The sequence below is a fragment of the Drosophila biarmipes genome, chromosome 3L, assembly GCF_025231255.1.
Source record: "Drosophila biarmipes strain raj3 chromosome 3L, RU_DBia_V1.1, whole genome shotgun sequence".
NCBI lineage: Eukaryota > Metazoa > Arthropoda > Insecta > Diptera > Drosophilidae > Drosophila > Drosophila biarmipes.
The window spans coordinates 16,547,036-16,572,768 of NC_066613.1; the positions used below are offsets into that span (position 1 = coordinate 16,547,036).

The 25,733-nt window shown below is 42.4% G+C and overlaps 2 protein-coding genes across 2 annotated transcripts; both read left to right on the forward strand.

Annotated features, from left to right (window-relative positions):
- The first annotated feature begins 348 nt into the window (after positions 1 to 348).
- Positions 349 to 2,481, forward strand: LOC108034492 (uncharacterized). Its single transcript, XM_017109396.3, has 2 exons — positions 349 to 1,178; positions 1,241 to 2,481. Exon 1 carries the CDS (start codon positions 438 to 440, stop codon positions 1,170 to 1,172), a length of 735 nt encoding a protein of 244 aa, XP_016964885.1. The 5' UTR covers positions 349 to 437; the 3' UTR covers positions 1,173 to 1,178; positions 1,241 to 2,481.
- Positions 2,482 to 11,253: 8,772 nt separating this feature from the next.
- LOC108034479 (collagen alpha-1(V) chain) lies at positions 11,254 to 24,116 on the forward strand. Its single transcript, XM_044095184.2, is given in 11 exon segments — positions 11,254 to 11,288; positions 11,492 to 11,617; positions 17,325 to 17,454; positions 18,473 to 18,801; positions 18,932 to 19,160; positions 19,222 to 19,965; positions 21,050 to 21,088; positions 21,156 to 21,353; positions 21,418 to 21,480; positions 21,545 to 21,868; positions 21,930 to 24,116. Coding segments are annotated over 10 exon segments (3,681 nt in total). The 5' UTR covers positions 11,254 to 11,288; positions 11,492 to 11,593; the 3' UTR covers positions 23,531 to 24,116.
- The last annotated feature ends 1,617 nt before the right edge of the window (positions 24,117 to 25,733 follow it).

A 25,733-nucleotide genomic window follows, 5' to 3' on the forward strand; every position in this document is an offset into this window, starting at 1 on the left:
TTAAAATATATTTTTAAATATAAATCCGTTGATACCAAAGTGGCGCCCACGAGGAGGGAAATTATCCGCACCATATAACAGAGCGATCCTCTGTAATGTTATTCCTGCAGCCCTGCAAGTTATCGATAGGCTGGTATATTTGGTATATTTTGCAGGAGCTGTTGGGCGGAAATAATATTCAAAATGATTTCCTGAAAAATATGTTGAAATTGGAACTAAATGAATTATTTTTTAATAAAAACTTTTCTTTGCAGAGTTTGAATATAAAAAAATAATTAAAAGATTATAAATAAAAAACATCGATAAGTTTCGATAGCATTGCTAGTGACATCGCGGCTTTCCCACCTCTAGTCCACACCCAAACAGAACGGCCAGCAAACCAAACAAACATTTCCCGAGGAAAGCAGCGAAATTCCTATTGAATTTCCCACCCAAGGATGCAAAAATCATCCCACATCGCACGCGAGGATTCCCAGGAGCACCTGCCCACCAGCCAAACCCACACCGTGAACATGAAGCGGCGCACATTGTCCGGAAGCTGTGGCGTTGGCGTCTTCGTGTTTGCCTTTGCCTTCATTGTGATTGCATTTGCAACGCCCAGTTGGTTGGTTAGCGATTACCGCATCACGGGTGCCAAGCTGGACCGCCTGGGATTGTGGGTGCACTGCTTCCGCTCGCTGCCGGATGTGAACGACGACAGCCAGAGGCGGTTCTTCGTGGGCTGCCGATGGGTGTATGACCCATTTACCACGGGCTACGATGAGATCCGTGGATTCCTGCTGCCCGCCTTCATGATAGCCACCCAGTTCTTCTACACCTTGGCCTTCATCGGGATGCTGCTGGCTGCCATTGGAGTGCTCATATTCTTCCTTTGTGCCGGGCCGGATCAGAAGCACTTCATAACACTCATCAGGTCGGTGGGCTATGTGCTCCTTGGAGCCGGGGTAAGTGCAGCCATTGCTGTGATCGTATTCGCTGGATTTGGCAACCGCAATGGCTGGATGCCGGAGCATGCGAACAACTGGTTTGGATGGTCCTTCGTCCTGGCCTGTGTGGGCACTGTGTTCACCCTGGTGGCGGCCACTTTGTTCCTCAGCGAAGCCCACGTGCAGCACCGGAAGAGGATTCAGTTCAAGGAATCGCAGACGCGGTTCGAACTGGTGCGCGGATAGTCGCAGGTGAGTACTTGACTATATCCAAGTCAGGGTCAGTCGTTTAACCTTCTTGCATTGTCTTGCAGTCGCAGCCACTGGCACACTTGCACCAAGGAAAACACAGCAACTACAAGCAAATTAAGAGGAAAACAAAACAAAAACATTCCGTCCCACAAGAATTCTCACCCTAAGCATTACAGTCGAACTTCTCAGACGAAACTTCCTAGGTAGACTTTTGTGCATGCTAAAGTTTTAGGTAGTACATGTGTGATTTAGTACTGTGTTCGTTTAGTTTGTCCAAAACTTTGAATTTCTAAGCTCAAAAGAATTAGTAACTCACTTTATTAGCCAAAGCAAGCTAGGAAAAGGTGGTCAAATTAATTTTAAAACCTATCTTCACAATTATACCCCCGTTTAATTGACTTTCTATGCTTAAATTTCTGAATGTTTTATGTCTCACACGTTTCTTCATGTTCAAACAACCTAAATTAAGCTGGTACCTAAAAGTCATGGAAAGTGAATCCAGAGTAGTTCGACTGTAAATGTAGTTTTTAGTTAACCAAGTTTATGCAATTGACAGCCGCACCTCATCACAAAGCTTTCAGTTTTTGGTACTTATTAATCATCCATCCAATCGACCAGATCAGTTCCAAACGAAGACTGAATGTTTTTCCGAATGAAAACCACTACTAAGCACAGCTACCATCAGGCGAAGACGCTCAACCAAATGACTCATGTTCATGTAGAGTATTCTACAGTATTTGCATATCAATTTTCGCTCAATTAACGCCAGAGACCACCACCCCCCTCAGCAATTGTACCTATTTATATTTTTTTGCAAAGTCGCAGGCTAGTCGAAACTAGCAACGAAATATTACACTCGTGCCTTAATTAGAGAGAACTATTTTGGTATAGTTCATAGTGCCTAAAAACAAGTTATTATACCTGATCGACCGACCTGCGACGAGGCCCAAAAAACATTGAATTGCATAAACTTCAGCTAAGCTAGTGCCTTAATTAAGTGTCCCAGAGAGAGCTAAGCGAATTATCCGTCCATTATGTGTAAGCCATAAACATTCCCTTTTCTACTCGAATATTCCGCACAAGGATACCTTCTTTTAAAGGTAGGCAGTAGGTCTGTGTTAGTATTTGTCCATCTTTTGCACAAAATCTATATTTATAACATGCTCTAAACGGAGAGTTTAGCTCTGTATCCAAGCAATACAAACGTCTTTTACCCCATATACAATAGAATTTGTAACATGTTTTATGTACAAACGACTTTTAGCTAAAACGAAGAATAATAAAGTTTTTATTGTATACAACAGCTGAATGCATCTTTAGAGCGGGCTCAAGGCGGTTTGGGGTCCAAAACTGAGTCGCGAAACAATGAATCTCCTCCCAAGTCACTTCGGTGCATTCGACTGAGTTTTCCCATGGCGTTTGCATTTTGGGAAACCGAACAAACTTTTTGTTGTCAGCTTTTGTAGCAGCTGAGGCAATGCGTCGGATATGCATCAGTTTACTGGGGTAACAATTGATATGCCAGCGGATTGTGGGCTGCGCCATGTGTCAACCCAACGATTTCGAAGCTGGCCTTTTGTGTCGGATTATTTGTTAATGATTGATGAAATTCGGCTATCTTAGTAAATATATGACAGTACATTGCTATTGATACAATGTGGTTGGGCTTATAATATTGACCTCAGATTTAATGGAGATAAAATAGAAAAATTATTACAAATTCTAATTTTAATTAGTGTTATATTTATCACGATTTAAGTGGGTTTTTAGGAATCCAGGAAACGAAAGTCTAGCATAAATTTTGAGAATCAGATTTTTTTCTAAACAAAAGTTATTTAAATCAACTGAACTACAAAAATACCCGATCTTTGCCAAGCGCTACAAAACATTTTCAGAACAGTGTGTCATCTGAGGAATTTATCAATAACAAATAGTTTTGGTTGTGGGGTAAACCAAAAATAAAATGAGATGAATATCGAATCAAACTGAATCATCGATCTTCGACAAAGGTGACTTTCAAATGTCTTAGGTTTACGACGCACTTGATTAATGGTGCATTTAAAGATAGTTAATCTGCACAGACTTAGGGCCTTTCAAACGTTTCAAAAACCCACAAACTATTAGATCACTTTGTCAGCAATATCTGATTTGAGTCACTGGGGCACTTAAAAAGTCTTTTAAGCCCCAACCATAACAAAATGAAATATATTAATTTGTCTGGCTTATAAAGGCATAATTAGTGTGCAGGTGGTGAGAAATATCGATCAGAAAAACCCCACCCACGATTTTTGGGATCCGCCTTCGGCAATGGCACTCAGGGAAGAGACGGAAAGAAAAATGGATCTTTTAAGCGATTGTGACTGTGAGGACTTGCTGAAGCGCGAAATCCGTCCGAAGATAGTTCGGATTGATGGATGGATTAGCGAGCGCATTCGCTATAGATCTGATTAGCGCAAAACGAAGTCGACTCAAACCGGATGCCCCGTGATGCCCCCCATGACTCAATACCAAGTTGAAATGGCCTTGGCTGAGAAAACTGCACCGAAATATGTGCTAAACGCAAATTTATTTACGGATTTCATGATGCCCACCATATCGAGAGTGAGGAACCACTTTTGGCGACTCTTGGTGACCTCACTTGCCGTTAGAACGACTAGTAAGCCGATTACTTTGCTTGTTACACGGAACGGATTAAGAACTTTTGAAATAACACGGCTTAAACCGAAGCGACTGTGTGTGAAAATTGTCGAGTTTTCGCCGCACGGATCTCTTGCTCAGGGTTCTGTGCCTTGCATTCGCAATTTGATTGACTGACAGCTCCGAAATCCCCTTTGGGAGCAGTTCGCTGATTGCAAGTGATTTAAGAGACAGGGTAATTATGAAGTGTTCATGGGAATTGAGCGCGGACCACAAATAATAATTATTTATAATTTATAGTGTGGCCAAAAGTATATGTTTTCACTAATTTATACATGTATTCATCGCAAATAAATTAAAATTAATATACTAATTTAATACATTTTATCCAAAAAAAAAGAGGAGAAGAATCGAAAGATAAGAAGTATAAATATTTGGTTAATTTGTTTAAAGAGGTTTCAAGATTTTCCATTTGCATAAAATGCTGCCTTCACGACATACTACAGTAGAACACGACGAGGAGAACCAGAATCCGGAGTTAGTTTCGAGCCCGCGACGAGGCTTCATTAACAAAAGGCAATATACCTGTTCTTGGGCGCTGGCCGGAGATTAATTGGCATCGCTTTGGCCACAAAGAAGCATTTTGCATAATATTTTCAATCAAATCGAGCGTCAATGAACGCTCAGACACATTGAAATTAAAAGTTGTCGGAGGTGTTTATCTATTTTCATGAGCTGGCGGCGGATAAGAAAACTTCGAATCGAAACTGAGAGTTTGGGCCTGCGATTACGCAAAAGTCTCAAAAATAAACTGTTTATAATAAATAAGCAAAGCCATTAGATTGATTACTATTTGCCACACGCAAACTTTCCTCAAAACCACTCTTTTTGAGGTTTAGTTAGGTGCTGCTGCTGCTGCTGCTGCTGCTGGTCATCAATAAATATTGATTGAGTCCGTGAAGGTCGGGTTTAGTCTGGGCTCATTAAGACTTTTTGGACATGCCGATTTTATTTTATTTTCAAAATAGAACAGCTTTGATGGCACTTTACACAAATGGCTCTAGAATATTTAAAACGACTGCTGCTGGATTAACTTGTCCAGCCAAATGGTGTTCATCAATTTTAAAAGCTTTTCTATATGGCATGCCGATCTTAAATGTTTATGTTTTTAAAAAGCTCAAGGAAAAGGACTGTGTGTTGAGTCTTGATGGGTTTGTTTGCTGGCCTGTGAGTTCTGCCTACGTGGTTAATTAATGGGGAATTTATTTGAATTCTTGTTTCGGGAACAAACGAGATTGCCGTGCTTATAAAAGTTCCATACGACTTGGGATAGCATGCGAAAAAAGCAAGTTTGCATCATGAATATGCAATCGAAAAGTTGGAACATTTCTTTATGGAGTTGAATGAATCCGATTGTCTGGTTTGTCTAAAAAGGCGTTCTTTGAGGCAAAACGAAAGCGGAAAGATAAAATAAAATAACTCGTATTTATATGGAATTAACTGCTTGGTTGAAAAAAACCCCCAATGATTAATGAGGTGGCAAACATCTTGGTGAGGGAATCTAACGAAAGTTCTCAACAAAACGAAAGTAAAAGTCTTTCTCTTGAAACCGAGAATTATAATCGCTTCTTTCTTTCGCTTGCCGTAGCCACCTTCGTGGAAAGTAAAAGCATTTTTAGGCAGATTAGCATTTGTGAAAAATGTGTTTTTCTTAAGATACTGACACGTAACGTATGTCCAAATCAATTCTCCGCTTGTCAGGTGAAATGGCATCTTAGGAATAAGTCATCGCCGCCTTATAGACCACCCGCGAGGCAAGAGATTCGCCCCTTTTTCGGCACCACCTATGGATTGAGTGTGCGAGGGGTGCGTCAGCAAGTTCCTTGAACTTCACACAGTCACCCAAAATAGACGAACGTGGCAGGGCGTCTGAGACAGTTTGGTGGCTTTTAGCCTAACACGATGCTTAGTTATTATAGAATATTATATCACAGCATAACCAGTATCCTCGGCCTGCCCATAATTCTGCCGGCCGGAGAGCTATTATCATTCAAATGACCCAGCCCCACATATCCACAAGTGGCCAATCCGGACACGCCACCCTTGCGTCAGCGAAATAGTGCTGATGCCCGGCCACAGATCATTAGATATGCTTCTTAACCCGGGGAGATGGCACTGGGGGTCCACACAAAAAACCGGAGACAATGCCATAAGTTTTATGTAAAAAACACTTCATAACACTTTCAGATAAGAAACTGGTCTCAGATATGAAAGAAAAGTCCTATTAACACAAGTTCGGGCTCTTGAAACTAAACTAAAATTTCAGATTCTAATTTATGCGCACACATTTCGGCCGCATCGAATCAAATCGAAAATTTGGCAAATAAAACCAGCTACCAAACGAACTTCGATTAAAATCAACAAATAAGAATAGAGAATGTGGTTTTGTAGTCCGCCCATCGTAAAAGTTCAGTTGTTTGCGCCTGTTCTCGATTGGTTTTGACTTTGATTCGGACTTGATTTTGATATTTTGCAAGATTTTTTTACGATCTGATTTAAAGTAAGCTTTGTGTGCTAATGGCAAGCCTGAGAATGGACCAAAGTTACCTAATTGAATTATTTCCATGCTAATTTGCGTTTTTCCTCCTCGAAATAGATCGTAAAATGTTTGCCGTTGTTGCCCCCCATTAATATCCAAATGTGACACCTGAGCGGGGTTAAATATATATTTGCTTTTTGGGCTTAATTTGAACGCTTCTCTAGTTAAAATTAATCATTGCTTTTATTTGTGCGAAGCCTCAATGCCACAGTTTTTATTTTAGTTTGCTGGTTTTTAGTTTACCTTTAGTTCCTTTTTTAAGCTATTTGGCTCTTGTATTTCCTGGCCAGAAACAGAAATATGTGAGCAACGCATTATATTTCGATAAATCACCTGAGATACCCCATCTAGCAGGTGAGGCGTTTGAAAGGTGTTTTAAGAGGTTTGACTATTTTTATGTTGGGATCTTAACAGAGGAATCCTCTTGCCTTACTTCAGTATACAATCTTCTAGCTTTTTATGATCCAGTAGTTTCATCTTGGGTTTTTTTCCTGGATCTTGACCACTTAAAATTGCGGCTTAATTCGTGTGAGCTTAATTTGGTGTCATAACTCAAGCAAATGCCTCGCTTATAAATTAATAAATATTTATAGTTTTAATGCCCGGCTTAGGCAAATATTGTCTCAAAACATAAGTCCCCATAAGAGGTGGTCAAAGTGTATCTCTAGTGTTTTTCGGGGCACTCGAAACGGAAGTATGAAACGAAATTCCATCCGCGGAGGCAGTGGAATTTCGCTTGGTGTTGACAGTCAGCGAGACAAAGTCTATTGATTGATTGCAACAAGGTGAAGGAAATTTGTTTGCAGTTTTGTCCGGCCGTGTTCGACCTTGCGAGGTGCTCCACCCTCTGAAGAAGCGATCCCCCCATCCGCAAATTAACTACCCCATACATGAGCATTTAATGTTCTGTCGGTGCTCGGCCACAATTTTGTATGCAAATGATTTGTTTATATGTTACCAGCTGCTACTACAACCTCTACCTTGGCCAAACAAGTTCTTGGTGTCTGATATCATTGATAAGATGGCCAAACGGATTAGGTTTCTGGCCAAATGCCTAAGACAATTGCGAGCCGTCACTCCAGCCGTCCCGGTCGTCATTTGTCTTGGCATTATTTCAAATTTTAATTGGCCGCGAATTCTTTTTCACTCTCGTGAATTTCTCACGTATTGTGCGATGACCAGAGCTGCGAACAGGGGCGGATTCAAGATTCAGGTGCGTTTGGGAGCTATTTTTATGAATTCCTCTGTACCATAATAAATAAATAAAATAGAAATAAATTAAACACATAAAAATGTTGGTTTAATATTTTTTCAGGTCATTGGGGTTTTAATTAATTAACTGGAAAATAAAGGATTTCCAGAACAGACATTTATAATAAATGTAGAAAAAAGGGCTAACATTTTTTAATCCTAAGGTTTAGAAACCATAATAAAACTTATCTTTTAATCAAAGGTTAATGAATTCGATTTTTGTATCTCATTATTTAAGTGATTTATTTCTTAGTTAAACATTTTTTGGTATTTTATAAATTTTATAAATAAATATTTGATCTTTTGAATCCGCTCCTGTGATTTGTTAAATATCACATCATAGGCCTGCTATTCTTTTGATTATTACAAATTTGACTAATGCATTTTTAATGAAACGCCTTGGATGACATCATACGAAATTGGTTCGTCTAGAAACAAGAAACTACCAGAAACTCAAGCCGAAATAAGCGGTGTGACTCGACACTGCCTAAATATATTTAAAGAGTGACTACTCTTGAGAAATTCCAAAAGGGATTTAAAGAAATAATTACAAAATGATTCTGAAGTCTCTCAGCTAAATTCCCAGCTGCCATTAAACTGTGCGAAAATTGCAAGCGGATGTAAATGTATCTGCGCCTTTGCATCTCTGACGCATCCGTGAGTACGTTTTGCCTTTCACTTTGGGCTGCCCTGAAACAAACTGCTCCTTTCAACGGCAGGCTGACATTAAAGGATTACAGGGGCGTTCTTTTCGCTTTTAATCGAAAAAATTAAAGTCCAGAGCAGAACCATCGAGAAGGGGAGATCAGGATTGCATAGCTGATTTATTTTTGGGTCCGACTTGGCACAAGGGCAACTGGGCAAGAGTCATTCAACTTCGGTTACATAAGCATCGATGCGTGCGGCATCGTGAAGAAGGAAGCAGCTGTTGGCAATGGCTGGGGTTTGGGAGATGTGAAGGTCGTCCTCATCATCGAATGCAACATGCAACATGGCCAGGGATCAAGGGACTTGCCCTGCACACCCATGACTCATTGGCTGTGGAGCACAGCCGTTCAGCTGAACGATTTATGGTAACGATTCCCCATCTCGACGTATCATCTCATCGACTTGAGTCAGAGGCGTTGACTTTTGGTATTTTGTCAGTGGGGCTGCAACAAATTGGCTTGTGTTTTTCGTAGGCTTTCTAAATTTGGCGTACATCGTTCTGTCTACCACAAAAATGTTGGCCAATTGCCTGGCTCACTCGCCTCGGATTCTTTTATTCCCATGAAAAATCGATCTTGGCTCAGAGTTGCTCATTTCTTGTGGCTTTTTTCATATCGAACTTGACTTGAGCTTGTTAAAAACGTATATTTCTATTTATAATTTTGATTTCTTGATAGTTTCGCCGGCTTATGAATTCGATTAACAAAAATTTAACTTGTTTTGCGACTGATGATAGCTAAAAGTTTTTCGTTTGGGGTTTTGTTCTCTCAAAGGTCGTTTCCAAATAAAAAAAAAGAAACTCATGTATTGTGTGACTCGTTGTGGTCATAAAAAATAAATTTCGCGTGGGCCAAAAGTTCGCAAAAAATTGGTATATATATATTTTTATTTTAATTCCACAGAGCTCAAGTTTGGATTAAACCCAATTTAAATATGTAAAATTTCTTTGTGCCTTTTCACTGCCTTTAAATTGCCTTTGCCGACTTGCTGTTTCTCGACTTGTCTCGAAATTATGTTTAATAATTTTACTGTCAATGAAACTCTGCCAAAAATGCATTTACATAAATAAAATTAAAGCAAAACAAAAGCCCCCGAGTTTAATCTGATTCATTTTGTTTTTCCTTTTTTTTCGGTCAACTTAAAGCTGCCAAAAATATGACAACAAATTTAAAAATGCTTTGAGAATGTCGAAGGCTTGGGAGGATATAGATATACTCCGATTACTAAGCGATGTCAAGGTTATCATTTTTTGCCGGTAATGTAAAAGGAATTTTGAGAATGCGTTTAAGTATTTGCCTCTTTTTCAGCGATTCGAGGGAATTAAGTTTTATTATGCATCCTTGCTTAAAATTGCCGCTGGCATGTTGTTTAAAATTTATAATTTTAATTTTTCACCAAGCCCACGTAGACATATTTTACAAAAAAAAGCCACCAGCTGCGTTGGATGGTCGCATGCTGGGCCAATCTTCGATTTCATTTAAGTACCCTGTTTTAAGGGAGGGTATATTAAAATTAGGGTTTAATCTGAGTATTAAATATGATGATAGAAAATTATGTTAAATAACAAAATTGCTGGAGTTACTTATTTTTAAATTGATTCTGGTACTTTTATTAAATATCTGAGAGTATTTATATTTCGGTCATTATAGGTTTACTTCCACTTTCCTTACTTATTTTTGTTTTTATAGTCGATTATACTTGTACATTGTCTTCAGTCTGTGGGCTTTGGCCTTGACTTAAGCATTGTCATTAAATTCATCCTGTTTAATGTCCAAGAGCGAAGAAGCTGATTATTTTCTGTGTCAATTGCTGCATTCAAGAGCAAGCTAAGTTTTCGCATTTAGCTGAAATTGTTTCCCCCTTTCTGGCTGTCCAGCGTTTAATCCGCAAAAATTTGCCTTAAATGTCAGCAACTCTTTATAAAATAAATGCAAAAAATTAAGAAACATTCTGACTAAGCGGATCATCAAACGGAAGCGTTTCGCAACTAAATGAAAAGGTGTCTGAATTATGGCAAATGGATTGGTAATCCTATCCGACATTGGGTTCGTGATCTCAGAGATTAATTTCTTGGCTACTGTGTGAGTTCATTTCAAGATTTAGAAATATCTAGCTATCTATATTCAGGCTCATTTGCGATCGTTGATCAATGGCTGCAAAGGTATTTTAATTATGCCCCTTGCATACACAGGAAGAAAAATGAGTATATACGGAAATCGTGCGTCAAACTCGCCTCGTTTATTTTCGCAGAGCTTTAATTAAATCAATAAACCATCTAAATAACTTTTGGCAAAATCTGAAACCTCAACGGCGGGAGCCAGAGGAGAAACAACATTCTATCTACTAGTAGGTATAGCTAAAATATCACTCTTCGCTTAGCGATAAAATTAAATCAAAATAAACACGAAAAACTCGAATTTTCAATTAAAGACAAAAGCGTTCTTTGAACAAACAAAAACGCGAGACAATAAAACATAAAAGCGAATGAAAAAATTAAATATTAATGAACCCCCGAGAACCTGAAAGTGAACTTAAATTCTTCGGACACGCAAGCAGAGGATCCTAGAGATTTCCGAGCGAGAGAATTGGAAAAAATCGAATCGCTTCGAAGAGAGTGATCAATATATCACGTATACGACCGGGGCTCCGAGGTGGCTTAGTTCGAGCTCATCTCTCCGGCGCTTGGCCAAATAAATTAACGAATCCGGCGAAAAAAAGCAAACTCGTTCCGCTCACACACTCGCACGCACTTTGGGCCAGGTCTCTGTGTTGGTTAGGAGCTGCTCTCAAGTACGATTTTTAGTCTTTTTGTGTCGAGCGCTTTTTATTTTTGCCTTTTTGCCTCGCGTCTGCCTCTGTTTATATGGCTAAGACCCGATGCGTTCATCTTCAGTTCGTCCACATCGGTCCACACGGTATGAGCTCTAGTTTAGGCTCCTAAAAGTAAATACTTAAACAATACCAACCCAAAACTTGTGATCCATGGCTTTCAAAGCCAGCCCAAGCGAACTGTACTAATTGCAAGGATAAACCAGACGGAATATCTGCTAAATTCCGCTCTCAATAGTGTGCAACTCTGTGAAATACGACTAAATCAAACATTTTCTTCTTTTTCAAGATTGGAAAAGGGATAACTGAGTTTATTCCATTGAAAAATTCAAAATACCTAAATATTTACTGGCGTCGCTTGTGTCAAATAAAACGTAAAACTCGTTGCAAAATGACGCGTGCAGCTCTTTGCATGGTAAGTTTAAAGTATTATTAAAAATCTGTTCTCATAAAAGAACAGATTATTAAAATAACATCTTTGTCGGCCAGAGCTCATAGATCGTTAAAGTTGTATTGGCCACATTCGAGGCATTTGAAATAGATGTTTTGTATTCAGATAGCATCATAAAAATTGATTTCTTCAGCTGGCCTCCGGCTGCCAATTTAAATGTTATTTAATTTCTTATTTTGTAATAACGTTTAGCACCTGGCTAAAAATATTGTCAAACATGATACACAAACAAATACGTGAGAAAAGAAGCGTCTGCTGCCAAGTTTGAAGGCTTTGGGCTGAAAAAACTGCATGTAGAATATTTTTAGAGCTCATAGCCAGTATTCAAGACGGAATTCCTCGCCTAACGAGCGTTAACAAGTCCGGGTCAAATTATAACCATTTCGTTCGGTTTGTTTGCCAAAGTATGGGCGCGAGGCAACTCAGCAGGCTGAGCGCTGGGTAATAATAATAATAATAGTGGCAACCGGCATTTTTCTGGGCAAACAAATACAAATACCGGCAATTTCGTAACTACCCAATGGATGCAAAGGCATCTACACTCTGTTTGTCTTACCGCACAACGCAAAAGCAAGAGTGCTGCCCAGTTTTTTATTTGACTGGAATTTTTTTCGAGCCACTCACTCTACTGGCTTTTATTGTTGTCATTTGAAATCGAATCGATATTAGAAGACGAGTCAACGTACAAAAATGTGGCAGCAGGGAAAAACGTTGTTTACCAAAAATAACAAATATCCGAAGGGGTATTTAACTAAGATTTCGAGCGGGAGAGAGTTAAATTTTAATTATTGCCAACTCTGTTATTGTCTGCATTATGCAAATTCGATTTTGGTGTCATTTGTCACGTTTTTTGCCACCTATCATATGTGCGAAAGTTGAGAGTTAAATTGAATCGTGAGTCAAGGACTCGCTTCGTTAGGAAAGACCCTCAAGAGTGCTAATTCGATTATGGCCAAAACATTCTTAGATAATACTCAGCCAAAGTTGTTAATTGTTTTTCAAGCTTGTGACTGCTTCCCATTTTTTATTGCGATTTGCGGTTTTATGAGCAGCCGAAATCCCCCAGAGGTGCCGTAATGATGCTCTAAGTGAGCTGCGATACTATCTCGATTTGGGATAGAAAAAATGGTTTCAGTCTGGCGCTCTGTCACCTGCCAAGACGACCCCATCCCCGCGGGTCTTTTGGGGTTAAGCTTTTGGGTTTTCGGAATTTATTACCGTGGCCTGCGGCTTAAGCCTCTGTTTTGGGCCAAGATATTTCAGCCAGACACGTACTGGGCAAACAAACAGAGCCAGCAAAGGCCCAAAAGGAGGGAAAAAGAGATTGGGGGGCGAAAAATATTGTTAATGCCCAACGGCACTGCGTTGACAGGGCATCTCATCTCGGCCCCGGTCCACAGTACTTTTTATTATAAATTTGTTCTCAACCCTGTTTGTGCGGAATTTTAAAGAGTCCGCGGAATTTTCTTCCCCGCTTCTTGGAGTACTGCAATACGAGGAGATTTAATCGCTTGGTAGGCAAGTTGAGTCATAAAATGGAGTAGCAAAAGTCGAGTTTGGCATGACAAACAGTTGGCTTCTAGCTCATAGGCAATTGAAATAAATTACCTATTTATTTGGTAGTAAAATAGAGCGTTAAGCGTGTCAAATGAATAGTTAAAACTTTACAGTTACAAAAAATAAATAAATAGAACAGGTAAATTTGGTAGGGAAATGGGGTGATTTTAGGGTTTAAAAATAATAAAAGTAAAAAGTTAGTAAGCCAAGCCTGCCAGGGCCAAAGGAAAACACCAGTTAATGAACTTTAACTTAGGGACAGGCGAAATTCTACCCAGAACCACCTTACGTAAGGGTTCAGGGACCTCTATCCACTCCCATTCACTTTTATGGCTCATCAGCTTTACTATTTCCCCAGCTCCCCTGGTGACTTTCGATATTTAAAGGCCCAAAAGGTCTGTTTTTGTGTCTCCCCTTAATTTATGGACCTCCTTTGTTGGCATATGTCTATGGCCAATTTTAATACGGAATCCATACAGAGGGGGAGAGGGATGTGTGTGTATCTAAAACACAAAATCTAGAAATGCAAATTAGGTCTTGATCGCCAGTCGGCGATTAGCAGAGACAATCGCCAAAGGCGGCAGCTATAGCAATATACCTTGTATGGAGGCGATGATAGAGGAAGTCTTCGGTTTCGGTTTAAGTAAAAACGAAAACGTTATACAAAAAGTATTTATTAGGCTGCCCGCCAAAATGCCAAAAGTTGAAAGTAAAAGTTTTTTTAAGCCACATGATGTCATTCGGGATGTTTGGGAGTTCGAGTGTGCCAGGCCCAACGGTTTATTTTTTAATTGCTTTAATAAATCAGAACAAGTCCAGTGGAAGTTCACTGACAGCCCCGCCAGTTAATGAGATACATTTGAGTGGACAAATTCCCAGCTTTGTCTCAGATCAACCTGGCTAATTTCATTTGTCCATCCATCGGTGAAGACCGAAACTCATTAGCACTTTTCTGCTCCCAAAAAGAATTCTAGAGGCGGCGCTAATTAAATGCGAGTCTGGATTAACTGGAAAATCCGAACCGCAAAAGGCCATCGCCCACAGCTGGTTTTACCCGTTCCCCCGAAACATTATCGTTCGCATCAAAATCGATCTTGACTTGTCCAGGTTCTAATAACTCTTTTGTTACCGGGGGGAATGTGTATTTTGATTGCGGCCAGGTAGGCTCGTTATGAGGGTTTGTTAGGCCGTTTTTATGGCCATCTTTCTTATCTCCTCCTCTATGCAAATGTTTGGCGGGGAGTTTACGCGTGTGTTGAAACAGACATTTTGAAATTTTGAAATACCCCCAACAATGTTTTCGTGGAAGAGAAATTTCACAATTCCCTGCAGACCCAAAACTGCATCCCAAAAAACGAGAAAGATGTCATCGATTAAGGTCGCAGTGCCGCAGTCAGTTGCATTTTGATTCGAATTTTTGAGTTTATAAAAACCGAAAACATAAACTACAGATTTTCATGTTCAATTCATGGGCCGCCGGCAAAAGATCGACCTTGAAAAGTATAAATACTTGGACGAAAAAAAGTTTCGCTCCAAGCGCCAAAGGGCAAAAGCAGTCAAGATACTTCAGCGAAAAGTGTGAGGATGACTAAACCGGTTACATTTCGGATGACGATGATCGTGGCGATCATGATGATCGGCCTGATGATGATGTACTATACACGAAATCATGTTAACAACAACAGCAACCAGCGACTTGTGCGTGCGAAGAAGTCGATTAATAAAATAAAAATTGTCGACGCTGAGTTATGCAAACTTGAAAATTCATTGGCTCATTGTGCATACGGGTGCTACCCATAGAACGCTTGGGTTCTCAAGGCGTTGCTATATGGTATATGCGTTTTTTGGGTCACAACGTCAGTTGCCACTCGGTTTTTATTTTTTTTTTTCTAAGCATGATCTATGCGACTTGGAATTGATTTACTGCATTCGCAACTCGAAACTCGCCTCTTCGCACTTCTTTTATGATCGACACGACGGCTGTATACATAAATTTTGGCCCACATTCGTTGGTGTTTTCAGAGTTTAATTGATTGGCAATTGATGTGCGGCTTTGTGCAGCGATCGGCAGCTGAAAAGCGGGCTTGGCTGCCCCTTCACTCAATTCGAGAGCCTAATTACCAGTAACAAATGAATTTGTCAGATTTTTGACCAGCCCAAATGCGATATAAGGGTAAAGTTTAAGCGGTTTTGTATCAGAGCAATTGGTCAATCTTTAAGATAGATATATGACTTTAATTCCAGCCACATCTGATCCACTTAGTTGGACATATGACTTTCATTCAACCGAAGTTCTTTATCCACTTACATTATGGACAACTTTGCCGGCCCAAAGCAAGCCACGTCAATCAATCCATCACTTTTTCCGTCTTGTCAACGAAAACAGTTTTCCTTGACTTTAACTAAAGGAAAAACTTAGTCAATATGTTAGTTTCCCATGGGTGAATGGCCAACTTGCCAACGTAATCAACTTCCATAATAAGTTGAAAATCGATAAGGACCGAATATAATGAAAAACTTTTGTAATATTTAACCACCAGTTTTTCCATAGCCGGCACGCAATGTGGCATTCCAGAAAAAAGAGGAAAAAAGGAGGAAAAAGGGAAAAAATAATTTCTTATTTATGGAAAACTTGGCCCCAGGCTTCGGCTATGTGGGTGAGATGGAAACGACCTCTGTTGTCAGCAGCTGCTAGATATCATGGCATAATAAATTAAAACAAAAATGTATTTTTTATGAACTCCGAAATTTCGGTGTCCATAATTTCTGTATTATTGATCAGCGGCGGAGATTTTGGAGCAGGCGATTTGGCAACAATTTAAACTTGAAGATATGCCAATCAAAAGACAGTTATCCGTCGAGCCACCGATTTGCATTAATGAGATTTCATATTTTTTGTGCGTTTGCGCCCCTTGGAATCTGAATCTCAGTCTCGAACCGTTTGATGGCCGCGATAGGCAAATAAATTTGTTTTATGAGAAATTCATTTGCTTTGTCGCCGCATTTTATTTTTCTTTTTCGGTTTCCTTCACATGGTTTGGTTTCTACTTTGTTTGCACCCACAAAGACTCGAAATTATTGACCTTATCGCAGCCATTGATAGATGGAATCTATGGCGGGTGTTAACCATAAAATGCCATTGTTTCGCCTTTAATTACTGCAGTCCCTCTTTAACCTTAAGGCAAACACACCCTCGCCCAAGCGATGGCGGCTCAATTTGGCTATGATCGAATCTATCAAGTTGAAAACCGAATAGATCGCTTAGCATAAGGCGAAGGTCATTTTCCGCACCTGATTTTTTCTTTTTGGCCACGAACTTAGCGACATATTTGAGAATTATGACTCGATTAATGAATTCTACATTAGGAAAAAGAACTCGTTTATATAAGGAAGTCGTGGCAATGCCGGAACTTGATTTCGTTAATTCTATGGGCAATTTATGCAAATCGGGTGAACGAAACAATTTCGTAATCTCCGATATTCAGGCAGAGATCTTCGGGCTCGAAAAAAAGATGATCCAACGATTATGTGGGACAGTTGAGAGCTGAAACCTGATGCCGCATGGTAATCGATTTGCGGCTGCCACTCGGAATGCCAGCCAGTGCATTTAGAACTAAGCTAATTGTCCATTACTGTCAGTGGAAGGCAACTAGTTTTTCAGTCGTCTGAAGACGCCTTTGGCTGTGACAAATCTTGGGAAATTAGCATGTTCTACAAAAAAGCGAAAATCCAGTTCGTCAACACTTGACGAGTGAGCCAAGAATGCGTTGTGATTTGATTATTATGCCTTTGACATTTTGCCAGCCAAAATCGGTGAACGGTTTTATTTTGTGTTCACTTTTCGCTTTGGTCTCGAATCGAACCGGATCTAAATGGCCGCTGGAGATACAAATAACCAAAAACGAGCTCACACATTGACTCATCTCCGCATGAAGTATGCAAATTCGGCCAGGCCAGCGAAAAAACTTAAATCTTATAGATACTATTGTGGCCCAGTGTATGGGGGCGTGCCTTGAATGTGACAAATATCTTTCGACAGATGTAATTCTCTGGGTTTTCCGCTAGACAGCTTCATTAATCACCCGCCCTCGTTTGTTTTCTTGCTATTTTTCAGGCCGTCGCTTGCATCTTGGTGCAATGCGTCTACTCTGCAAAGTTCGACGAACAGAACCGTCGTCTTATTCTCGATATAAACGACCAAAAGACAACGAACCGTCAGTACTATTCGTCAAACATTGACACAAGTAAGTGAACCCGTTTAGCAATTTTACTATCCGTGTCTATCTAAGCCGCTTAATCCACTCAACCAAAAAAAAAAAAAAAACATCCAAAAAGTAAAACTAGAACGATCCCAATCCATTAACTATGTAAAAATCAGTTGAATCTTGTACTGCCCATCCATTTTTGATATGACCCATCCATGCAGTTAGTTAGTCCTTGTTTTTGTTATTTATATACCGCATAAGTAGTTAAATTGACCAACCAATTGTTATCGTAGTTGTTAGTAGTACCTTAGTCGTAAGTACTTGTATTACCACCCCTTCCACCCCCCCTGTTAGTTCAACCGACTCACATTAATAATATACACCCCCAAATCGAAACAACAACCAATTGTAGTGCCCCTCTATATATTCCATTATATATACCTCCGTAGCAGCTTTACTAAACTCACCCAGTAGAACTCGTAGTATGCGTCGTAGCTATACTCAAATTGTAAATATATACTCGCTCAACAATCAATCAACCATTTCTCTCTCTCTTATCCTATGCTACTTTCTCCTTCTCTTACATACAATATACACCTCCTCCTTCAGTTTTGTGTAGGCATTTGTTCTTCAGTGGCCAAAAGTCCTACATGAAACCTCTTTAAAAATGCTTCGCATACTCATACTCTACCTCACCACCTCAAAATTGAATACTCCAACCAAAAACCAGAAAAAATAAAACTCCAAACCAACAACAGCACACAACAAACACCAACATTTTCTTAAAACCAACCTCATCTGATAGGCTCTTTGTGAAACTTTCAGTTACAGCGCCCTTTAGACGATGTTAGGTCACAGTCAGAGTTAGGCGAGTTTCTAGGGTTATGTAAACACACCATTTACAGGTCCTCACAGCACTACAATGCAAAGATAAACCTCAGCAAACACCCAAGACAAAAACGTTATACTCTAAAACATTACTCTTCCAAACCAAACAAACAAAACCCACCAAACCCACAAACCCAACCAAATCGACACGAACACCTTCGTCCAAAAGATGCCTACCGGTATGGCTACGATGTCGGCAAGACCGGTAACTTCCACCACGAGACCCGCGGTCCCGACGGGGTCACCTACGGCTGCTACGGCCTGATCGACCCCTACCACCTGCTCCGGGCAACACACTATGTGGCCGACGCCCACGGCTACCGCACCGTGGAGCCGGAGAAGCCGGTGGAGACCTTCCCGCCGCATCTGTACAACGAGACCGATGGTGGACCCTCGCTGCCGGGCATCCTGCTCCAGTGGGAGGAGCTGTACTTCCCCATCGGATGTGGAAAGTTCGCGAACGGCGCCCAACACGGCGTGCCATTCTTCCTCGAAGACGTAAGGGTTGCAGGGGTGTTCCCTGCGAAGTTGCTGGTCAATTTCCGGAATTCTAGTTCATATAGTTCTGGAAAATGACCCGCAACCCCTCCTGGGAGTACCCTTCTTACCCGTCCCACATATTTTCCAGTTCAAAAACAAGGGCGGTAGCAACGATGCGATACCATCGTTCTCGGCCAACTCAATTGTGATCAAGGGCTCCGACCAGAAGAGTCTGCCCATCCACAAGCCCACCGGTCCGCTGGTGCCCCAGGGCACGGGCATCTTCGGCACGGACAAGGGTCATTCGGATCTCAGCCACCCCGGCGATCAGGCGCCGTCCTTCCATTCGGTGAACACCCTGCTACCGGGCAGCAACAGTGAGCAATGAGCTATAGCGGGATCTGCGGATCGGGAACTGCAACGTTTGTGTCCTTTTAGATGATGGCCAGTACGTGCCGGATAGTAATCCCTATGTGCATGTGATTGGACCCAATGGCGGAAGTGGAGGCAACGGAGGCAGCGGCTCTGGCGGCGGTTTCGGTGGAAATGGAGGATTTGGAGGCGCTGGCGGTTTCGGACCCAACGGCCCAGGTGGTCCCAATGGACCCAATGGCCCCAATGGTCCAAATGGACCCAAGGGACCAAATGGACCGAACGGACCTCCGGGACCACCCGGCGGCTTGGGTCCGGTCGGCGCGGGAGGAGGAGCCTCAGGAAAACCGGTCTACAAGGATGGCGATCGCACTGGCGCGGGCAGCGGTTCTGGAATTGGTTCCGGTGATCGTTACACAACCGGAAACGGTGGCGGTGTCGGTGCCGGCGATCGTTACTCCACCGGAAACGGTGGTGGTGTCGGTGCCGGCGATCGTTACTCCACCGGAAACGGTGGGGGCGTCGGCTCCGGCGACCGTTACTCCACCGGAAACGGTGGCGGCGTCGGTGCAGGCGACCGTTACTCCACCGGAAACGGTGGCGGCGTCGGTGCCGGCGATCGTATCACCACCGGAAACGGTGGTCGCTATACCACAGGAAACGGTGGCGGCGTCGGTGGTGGCGATCGCACCGGAAGCGGTTTCGGAATCAATGCCGGTGCCCAGTATCGCCCGGACAATGAGGGAACCTACACGAGCACCTACACGCAGACCCAGACCGGTTTTCCTGGGGCCGTTCCATATCATCCAGGTTAGCCCTCCAACGATTTCTCTACGCTTGGAGAGCAAAATTTGAACGAGCTGCGGATGTGGAGCGGACTACTAAGTAGCCTCAGACAAGGTATTGCCCAATTGCCAACACAAAACAGCGAAGTGTGCCTCATACCCTAATGCGCGATCAGTTCGTTCAAATTTCTCTCTTCAAGGCTTCTAGTTTGTAAGATAGCAATCCTAAACGTATGTCTATTTACAATAATTCTTACTTAAACTTTAAACTATTTTAAGCACTTTTCGTTTATTTTCAGCCAAGAAACACCCAAATTTCAATATTTTTACTTGCAATTTCCCCCCAAAAGAACACACACCACACATTTATAAGTCAGGCAATGCTAGGGCACGTTTTTCGATTTTTAGTTATCCTCTATCAGAGCACCCGATCCCAAGAGCGCACAATCCCAATCTATATATATATACCTATCACTTTCTATCCCCACTGCACCCAAAAAAGTTACTGAATGAAATGAAAAAAGTCCACCAATTTGATCACAAATTCTGTTTCTCGGCATGTTCATTTGGCTGAGATCCGATCACAGTTTTATCACCCATGCTTGCACCGATTCTTCAGTTCAACACCCACCCACCCACACACAGATACACCCCACACAGATACACCCACACAAACACACCCATTTATTGTAAATAATTACACGGCACATGAAAAAGAAAAAAAACCCGCTTGAGCAATGACTATTAATCAACTCTATAGCTGCAACTAACAATTAATACCTATGATTTACTATAGTTCGGTTCTCGGCATTCCTGATCCCCTAACCAAACCCATAGTTGAGTACTAATCCCATCTACTTGTTTGCTTATGATATTCGTTTTTTATTTTTGGTGACGGCCTAGATCGTTTAGCAAGTAACTTTTGAATGTACTCCAATGTTATGTAATGTTATGTAGACCAGTTTTAGAAAACCCATTGTCGTAGTTAATATACTGTTTAATTTGTATTTACTAGTAGCTGTAGCTAATCGTGAGCATGTAGAAAGTACACTTTTTACGGCACAGTTTCTAATCGAACTATTTCTATGATCTCACAATCTACCCTCTAGATAACGGTAAATATAACGACAACAGCGGGCGCTATAACGGTGAGTTAATAAGGAAGAGTTCTATATGGAACAGGAAGTACTCACGTATCCCGGCTTTGGTCCACAGGTATTAACGATGGTCGGTATTATCACGATGATTCGGGCAAATATGTTCACGTTGAAGGCCCCACTGGACCACCGGCACCCCCATATGTCCATGTTGTTGGACCCGAAGGCGGATACGGCGGCAATGGCGGCAACGGCGGCAAGGGAGACGGCGGCGGCGTAGGCCCCGGCGGCCCAGGCGGACCCAACGGACCTGGCGGTACAGTCCTTGCCAGATCTATGATGCAAAGCATTTTTATTATAATTTTGAAACCGCTTTTCAGGCCCCAAGGGACCCAACGGACCTAACGGACCTCCCGGCCCTCCCGGCCCACCCGGACCACCTGGTATGTTTTGGGAAACGCTTTAGAGGGTATAATAGATTTAACCACCTTTATCCTTGTCATCTAGGACCTCCCGGACCCAAGGGACCCACTAAGCCCGGACCTTTCGGACCTCCGGGACCACCCGGTAAGTAACAAAAAAAATGCCATCTAAAATGTTATCCGATTAATAATTTCAATATAATTATTTTAGGCCCACCTGGACCCACTCGTCCTGGACCTTATGGACCTCCCGGACCACCCGGCCCACTCGGCCCCACTCGTCCCGGCCCACCAGGCCCACCTGGCCCCACTCGTCCCGGACCACCTGGCCCACCCGGCCCTACTCGTCCCGGACCACCCGGCCCCACTCGTCCCGGACCACCCGGACCCACTCGTCCCGGCCCACCAGGTAAGACTCCCATAGAGTAAGTTCCATAAACTGATATTAAAAGCGAAATCGGAACTTACAGGACCTTCTCCCAACGACCCCCGTTACTCGGACAAGGAGACGCCCGGCTACCTGCCACCTGATCAACCGGGTAAAATCTCCAAGCCACCCCCATCCTACTCACAAGTCATTGCAATTGAACCACCAAAACCAGTTTTTAAGCCGAATTACGAACAAAACAATGATTATGCTATTAAGAAAGTGCCCGTAACGACAAAGCCACCACTAACCTATATTCCTCCTTCTTTCCCCATCACTCCGAAACCCTATGTTCCCGTTCCCGCTCCCGCTCCCGCTCCCGCTCCCGCTCCTGTTCCTCAACCACAACCGCCATCCCAAAAAATAACGACGACGTACGAACAGCCAAAGCCAAAGGTCCCGGCTATCACTATTGAGAAGGATAAGCCACATAAGAGCGTTTCGACACCGCCAGTGACAACGGGTAATATTGAAAAGCACACGTACCTACCACCGCCACCACCGACTCCCAAATACGAGACCAAGACCCCGACTGCGATTCCGACTCCGAAACCGAAACCGACTCCGACGCCCGTTCGATACGAACCCTCGACGCCCAGACCCTTCGAAAAGGTGGTGGTGACCTCACCGCCACAGATCCAATACCACACGCCACAGGTGCCCGCCGTGGTGATCCCCCAGAAACCCGTGACTGTGCCGTACAAACCCGTGACGAGACCGCCACCCATTTACGTTGAACCCAAAGTAACGCCACGTCCATCTCCCCCATTGCATGTGCCCTCGGTGTCGATCAGCGATCAGTCCTGTGTTTGTAACGCCGATAAGACGCACTCATCGAAAAGCACCCTTACCTCAACCACCAGCACCACCACCACCACGAACTCCTATCCCAATCCCGCCTCCGTTGACTTTAACAAACAATTTTCCGGCTTCAATGGACAAGCAAACTTCGGCAGCATAATCAACGCCATGTCACTGACCCAGCTGCCGGTGATACCTCAGGCCCCCGGCCAGCCGGCCTTCTATCCGCCCGACAAGATCCCCAAGGGCGCCGTAATCGCTCTCATGCCCGTGGTGATCCTGCCCCAGGAGTACTATGCCAACTGTGATGAGAACTCGATCAACCAGCACTCGAACATCGATCCCTTCCCGCTGGGCGTCCAGCCGGGTGTGTCCTTTAGCCTGCACTCGGTGCTGACGGGCTCGGCGCCCAAGGATCAGTGCATGTGCCCCTGCTCGTGCACACAGAATCTGCCGGGAAGACTACACAAGAAACGCGAGACCAGCGATGCTGAGGCTCCAGTCGAGGTCAAGCCCGAAGCAGCGGCCTCCGAGGAGGTGAAGACCCTGGTCGATCCTGTTCCAGCCGCCTCGGAAGAGGTCAAGGTTAAGGTCGAACCCGAGGCCGAGCCCAAGCCCGCAGCCTCCGAAGAGGTCAAGGTGAAGGCGGAACCCCTGCCAGCAGCCTCCGAAGAGGTCAAGGTAAAGGCCGAACCCGCTCCAGCCGCCTCCGAAGAGGTCAAGGAAAAGGTGGAACCCGTTGCAGCCGCCTCCGAAGAGGTCAAGGCAAAGGTCGAACCCGAGGCAGAGAAAATCCTGGCTGACCCAAAACCCGAAATCAAGGCGACTAGCGAGACGAACTAAGACAAGGACCAGAGAGAAGACCACCCGAACCCCTTCCCAATCCCGCTTATCCCATCCCAACCCCAGTCCCTCCTCTCCCAAGGATCAGAAAAGAAACCTAACCTAGTCTAAGTGTTTTTAGTGTCTGCCAGGCAGGGCCAACCAGCATTTAAGAAGGGTAAATCGAAGAGGGAGCCCAGCTAATGTGTTCGCTTTCTTGTGTTATCTATATATAATTCGAGCTCGATGATATTGTTTTCCACGCACTATTGGTAAATGCACTCCAGACCGCCTGTCCAGGACGAGTTCCGGAGCTCTCTGGAGTAACATCTCCGCGAAAAACACTGTAATCTAAAATACTTCCCTAAGAGAGAGCACTGAGAATTGGCAAGTGAAGAAAAGAAAAGCGAAAATTGTTTTGTGACATGTTGTTTATTATGCATTTGTGTTTGCTTTTTATTTTTTTATGATTTGTTCAGTTTTATTTCCTTATGATTTTTTACCAACTCTAGCTCTTAGTTTATTTAATGTCTACTCTAATATTGATTGAGACGGAATAATGAATTGTTATGTCAAGAGAGAAATATTGAAATTAAATAAAAATTAAGAAAAAATGCATCACGGCTTTATTAATTTTTCTTGCCGAAAATTGCTACCTGCTATGCTTCGGTTGGTTTCATTTGGAGAAGAAAGCACTGGGGAAATTGGGCAATTACTTATTTTGGGTAAATGAGGGTCTCGTCTCCCTGTGATACCCTAGACGACGCCCAAGCTCTGACCTACATTTTTGTATACGTGCTCTGATATGGAGAAGAATGTTCATATGCCGTCAGGGACAAATTGACTTGTGTTACAGATTTGATGCCACTTTGTAGCTAGATTTCAAAAAGGTATTCCTTTTACCTTGGTTTTAACAAGAATGTATGGAGTATTAAATACCTAGCAACTGTTGCAAAATACGTTGCATACCTAAGGGGCGTTTCGTTTGTTTTAATAAATACTAGCTAGGCGAAGTTTAAAGTAGGTATTAGGTATACATGGGCGCCACAATTTTGGCTATCTACTACAACACAGTTGTGCCTAAAAGTATACCAACATCGCATTTGTTATTGATATGGATTCCAAACTATAAAAATTCTTCAACTTATTACATAAGTAGCCTTAAAAATACCTCTGAATCTGTACTACAACCTTATTTAAATTTATTGCCATACAAGCCCGCCTAGAAAGCCGTTTAGATAACAATCTTGTTATCATCAAGATTAAGTCTTCGTCTAAACAAGTTCAAGAAACCAACTTGGAAATGTAATCTTTATGAAATATAAGTGAAATTAATGTTCATAATGACTGGTGTATGCCGCAAGAGGTATCAAGAGGGTATGTAAGACTTATTCAACATGACTATTCTCAGTCTGTAAGGACACATTTTCCAGGGTTCAAAGAAGTCGAGTCCTGCTAATTAGATTTATCTGTCGCTCATTTTGCCTACAATGGCTGTCGGCATGAAATGTCTGCTAACGAAATTCCGCCTTTGCAAATATGTAGGGTACAAGGCTCTTTTCGTCTGCCATTTGGAGTGGTGTTCAATGCATGAGCAGCCCAGCTCCTTGGAAAAGGACCTGAAATCAATAGACGCAGAAAAACAGGTAGTGAAGCCAAAGTGAAACGGAGACTTTTGTTTATTTTTTGTTATTCTGCTGTTTTGGTTCTTTGTTGTTTTGAAGGGCATGAAATGGCTTTCAAGGCAGTTGAATGCCTTTAAGGCTGGCAACATGTTGCCTAAAGCTTTAAGGGGACAAAGTGGGTTATTTTATGAGCACTTATTAAATTACTATTTCTTGGAAGATGAACCAAATATTTTTTTGACAATTGAATCTTGTAAATGAAATATTTTATCATAACTGCAAGATAAGATGAGCTGGAAGCAGTTCCGCCTGTAACCATGTTACCTTGAGCTAATGTGTAACCCAGTTTTGGGATCAATTTTACGACTCTGTTGGGTAAATAGCCAAAGAGCTGCAATGCCCGCATGTCGCAAAATAGCCGATACTTTTCACACATTGGTATCTTTAACGCTAGCTGTGAACTCTTCAGTTGATTTAGGGCTTGGGTGGAGGTCAAAATTCGGGTAAATACAAATACATTTTAGATAAATTTCGAGCTTTCTAGCTGGAGTCGGAACTGTTGCTCCATGAATGAGTTTACAACCTCTCAAGGCCTTTCG

Excerpts from the sequence above, each read along its gene's own strand:
- LOC108034492 (XM_017109396.3), top strand. The coding sequence starts at position 438 with ATGCAAAAATCATCCCACATCGCACGCGAGGATTCCCAGGAGCACCTG.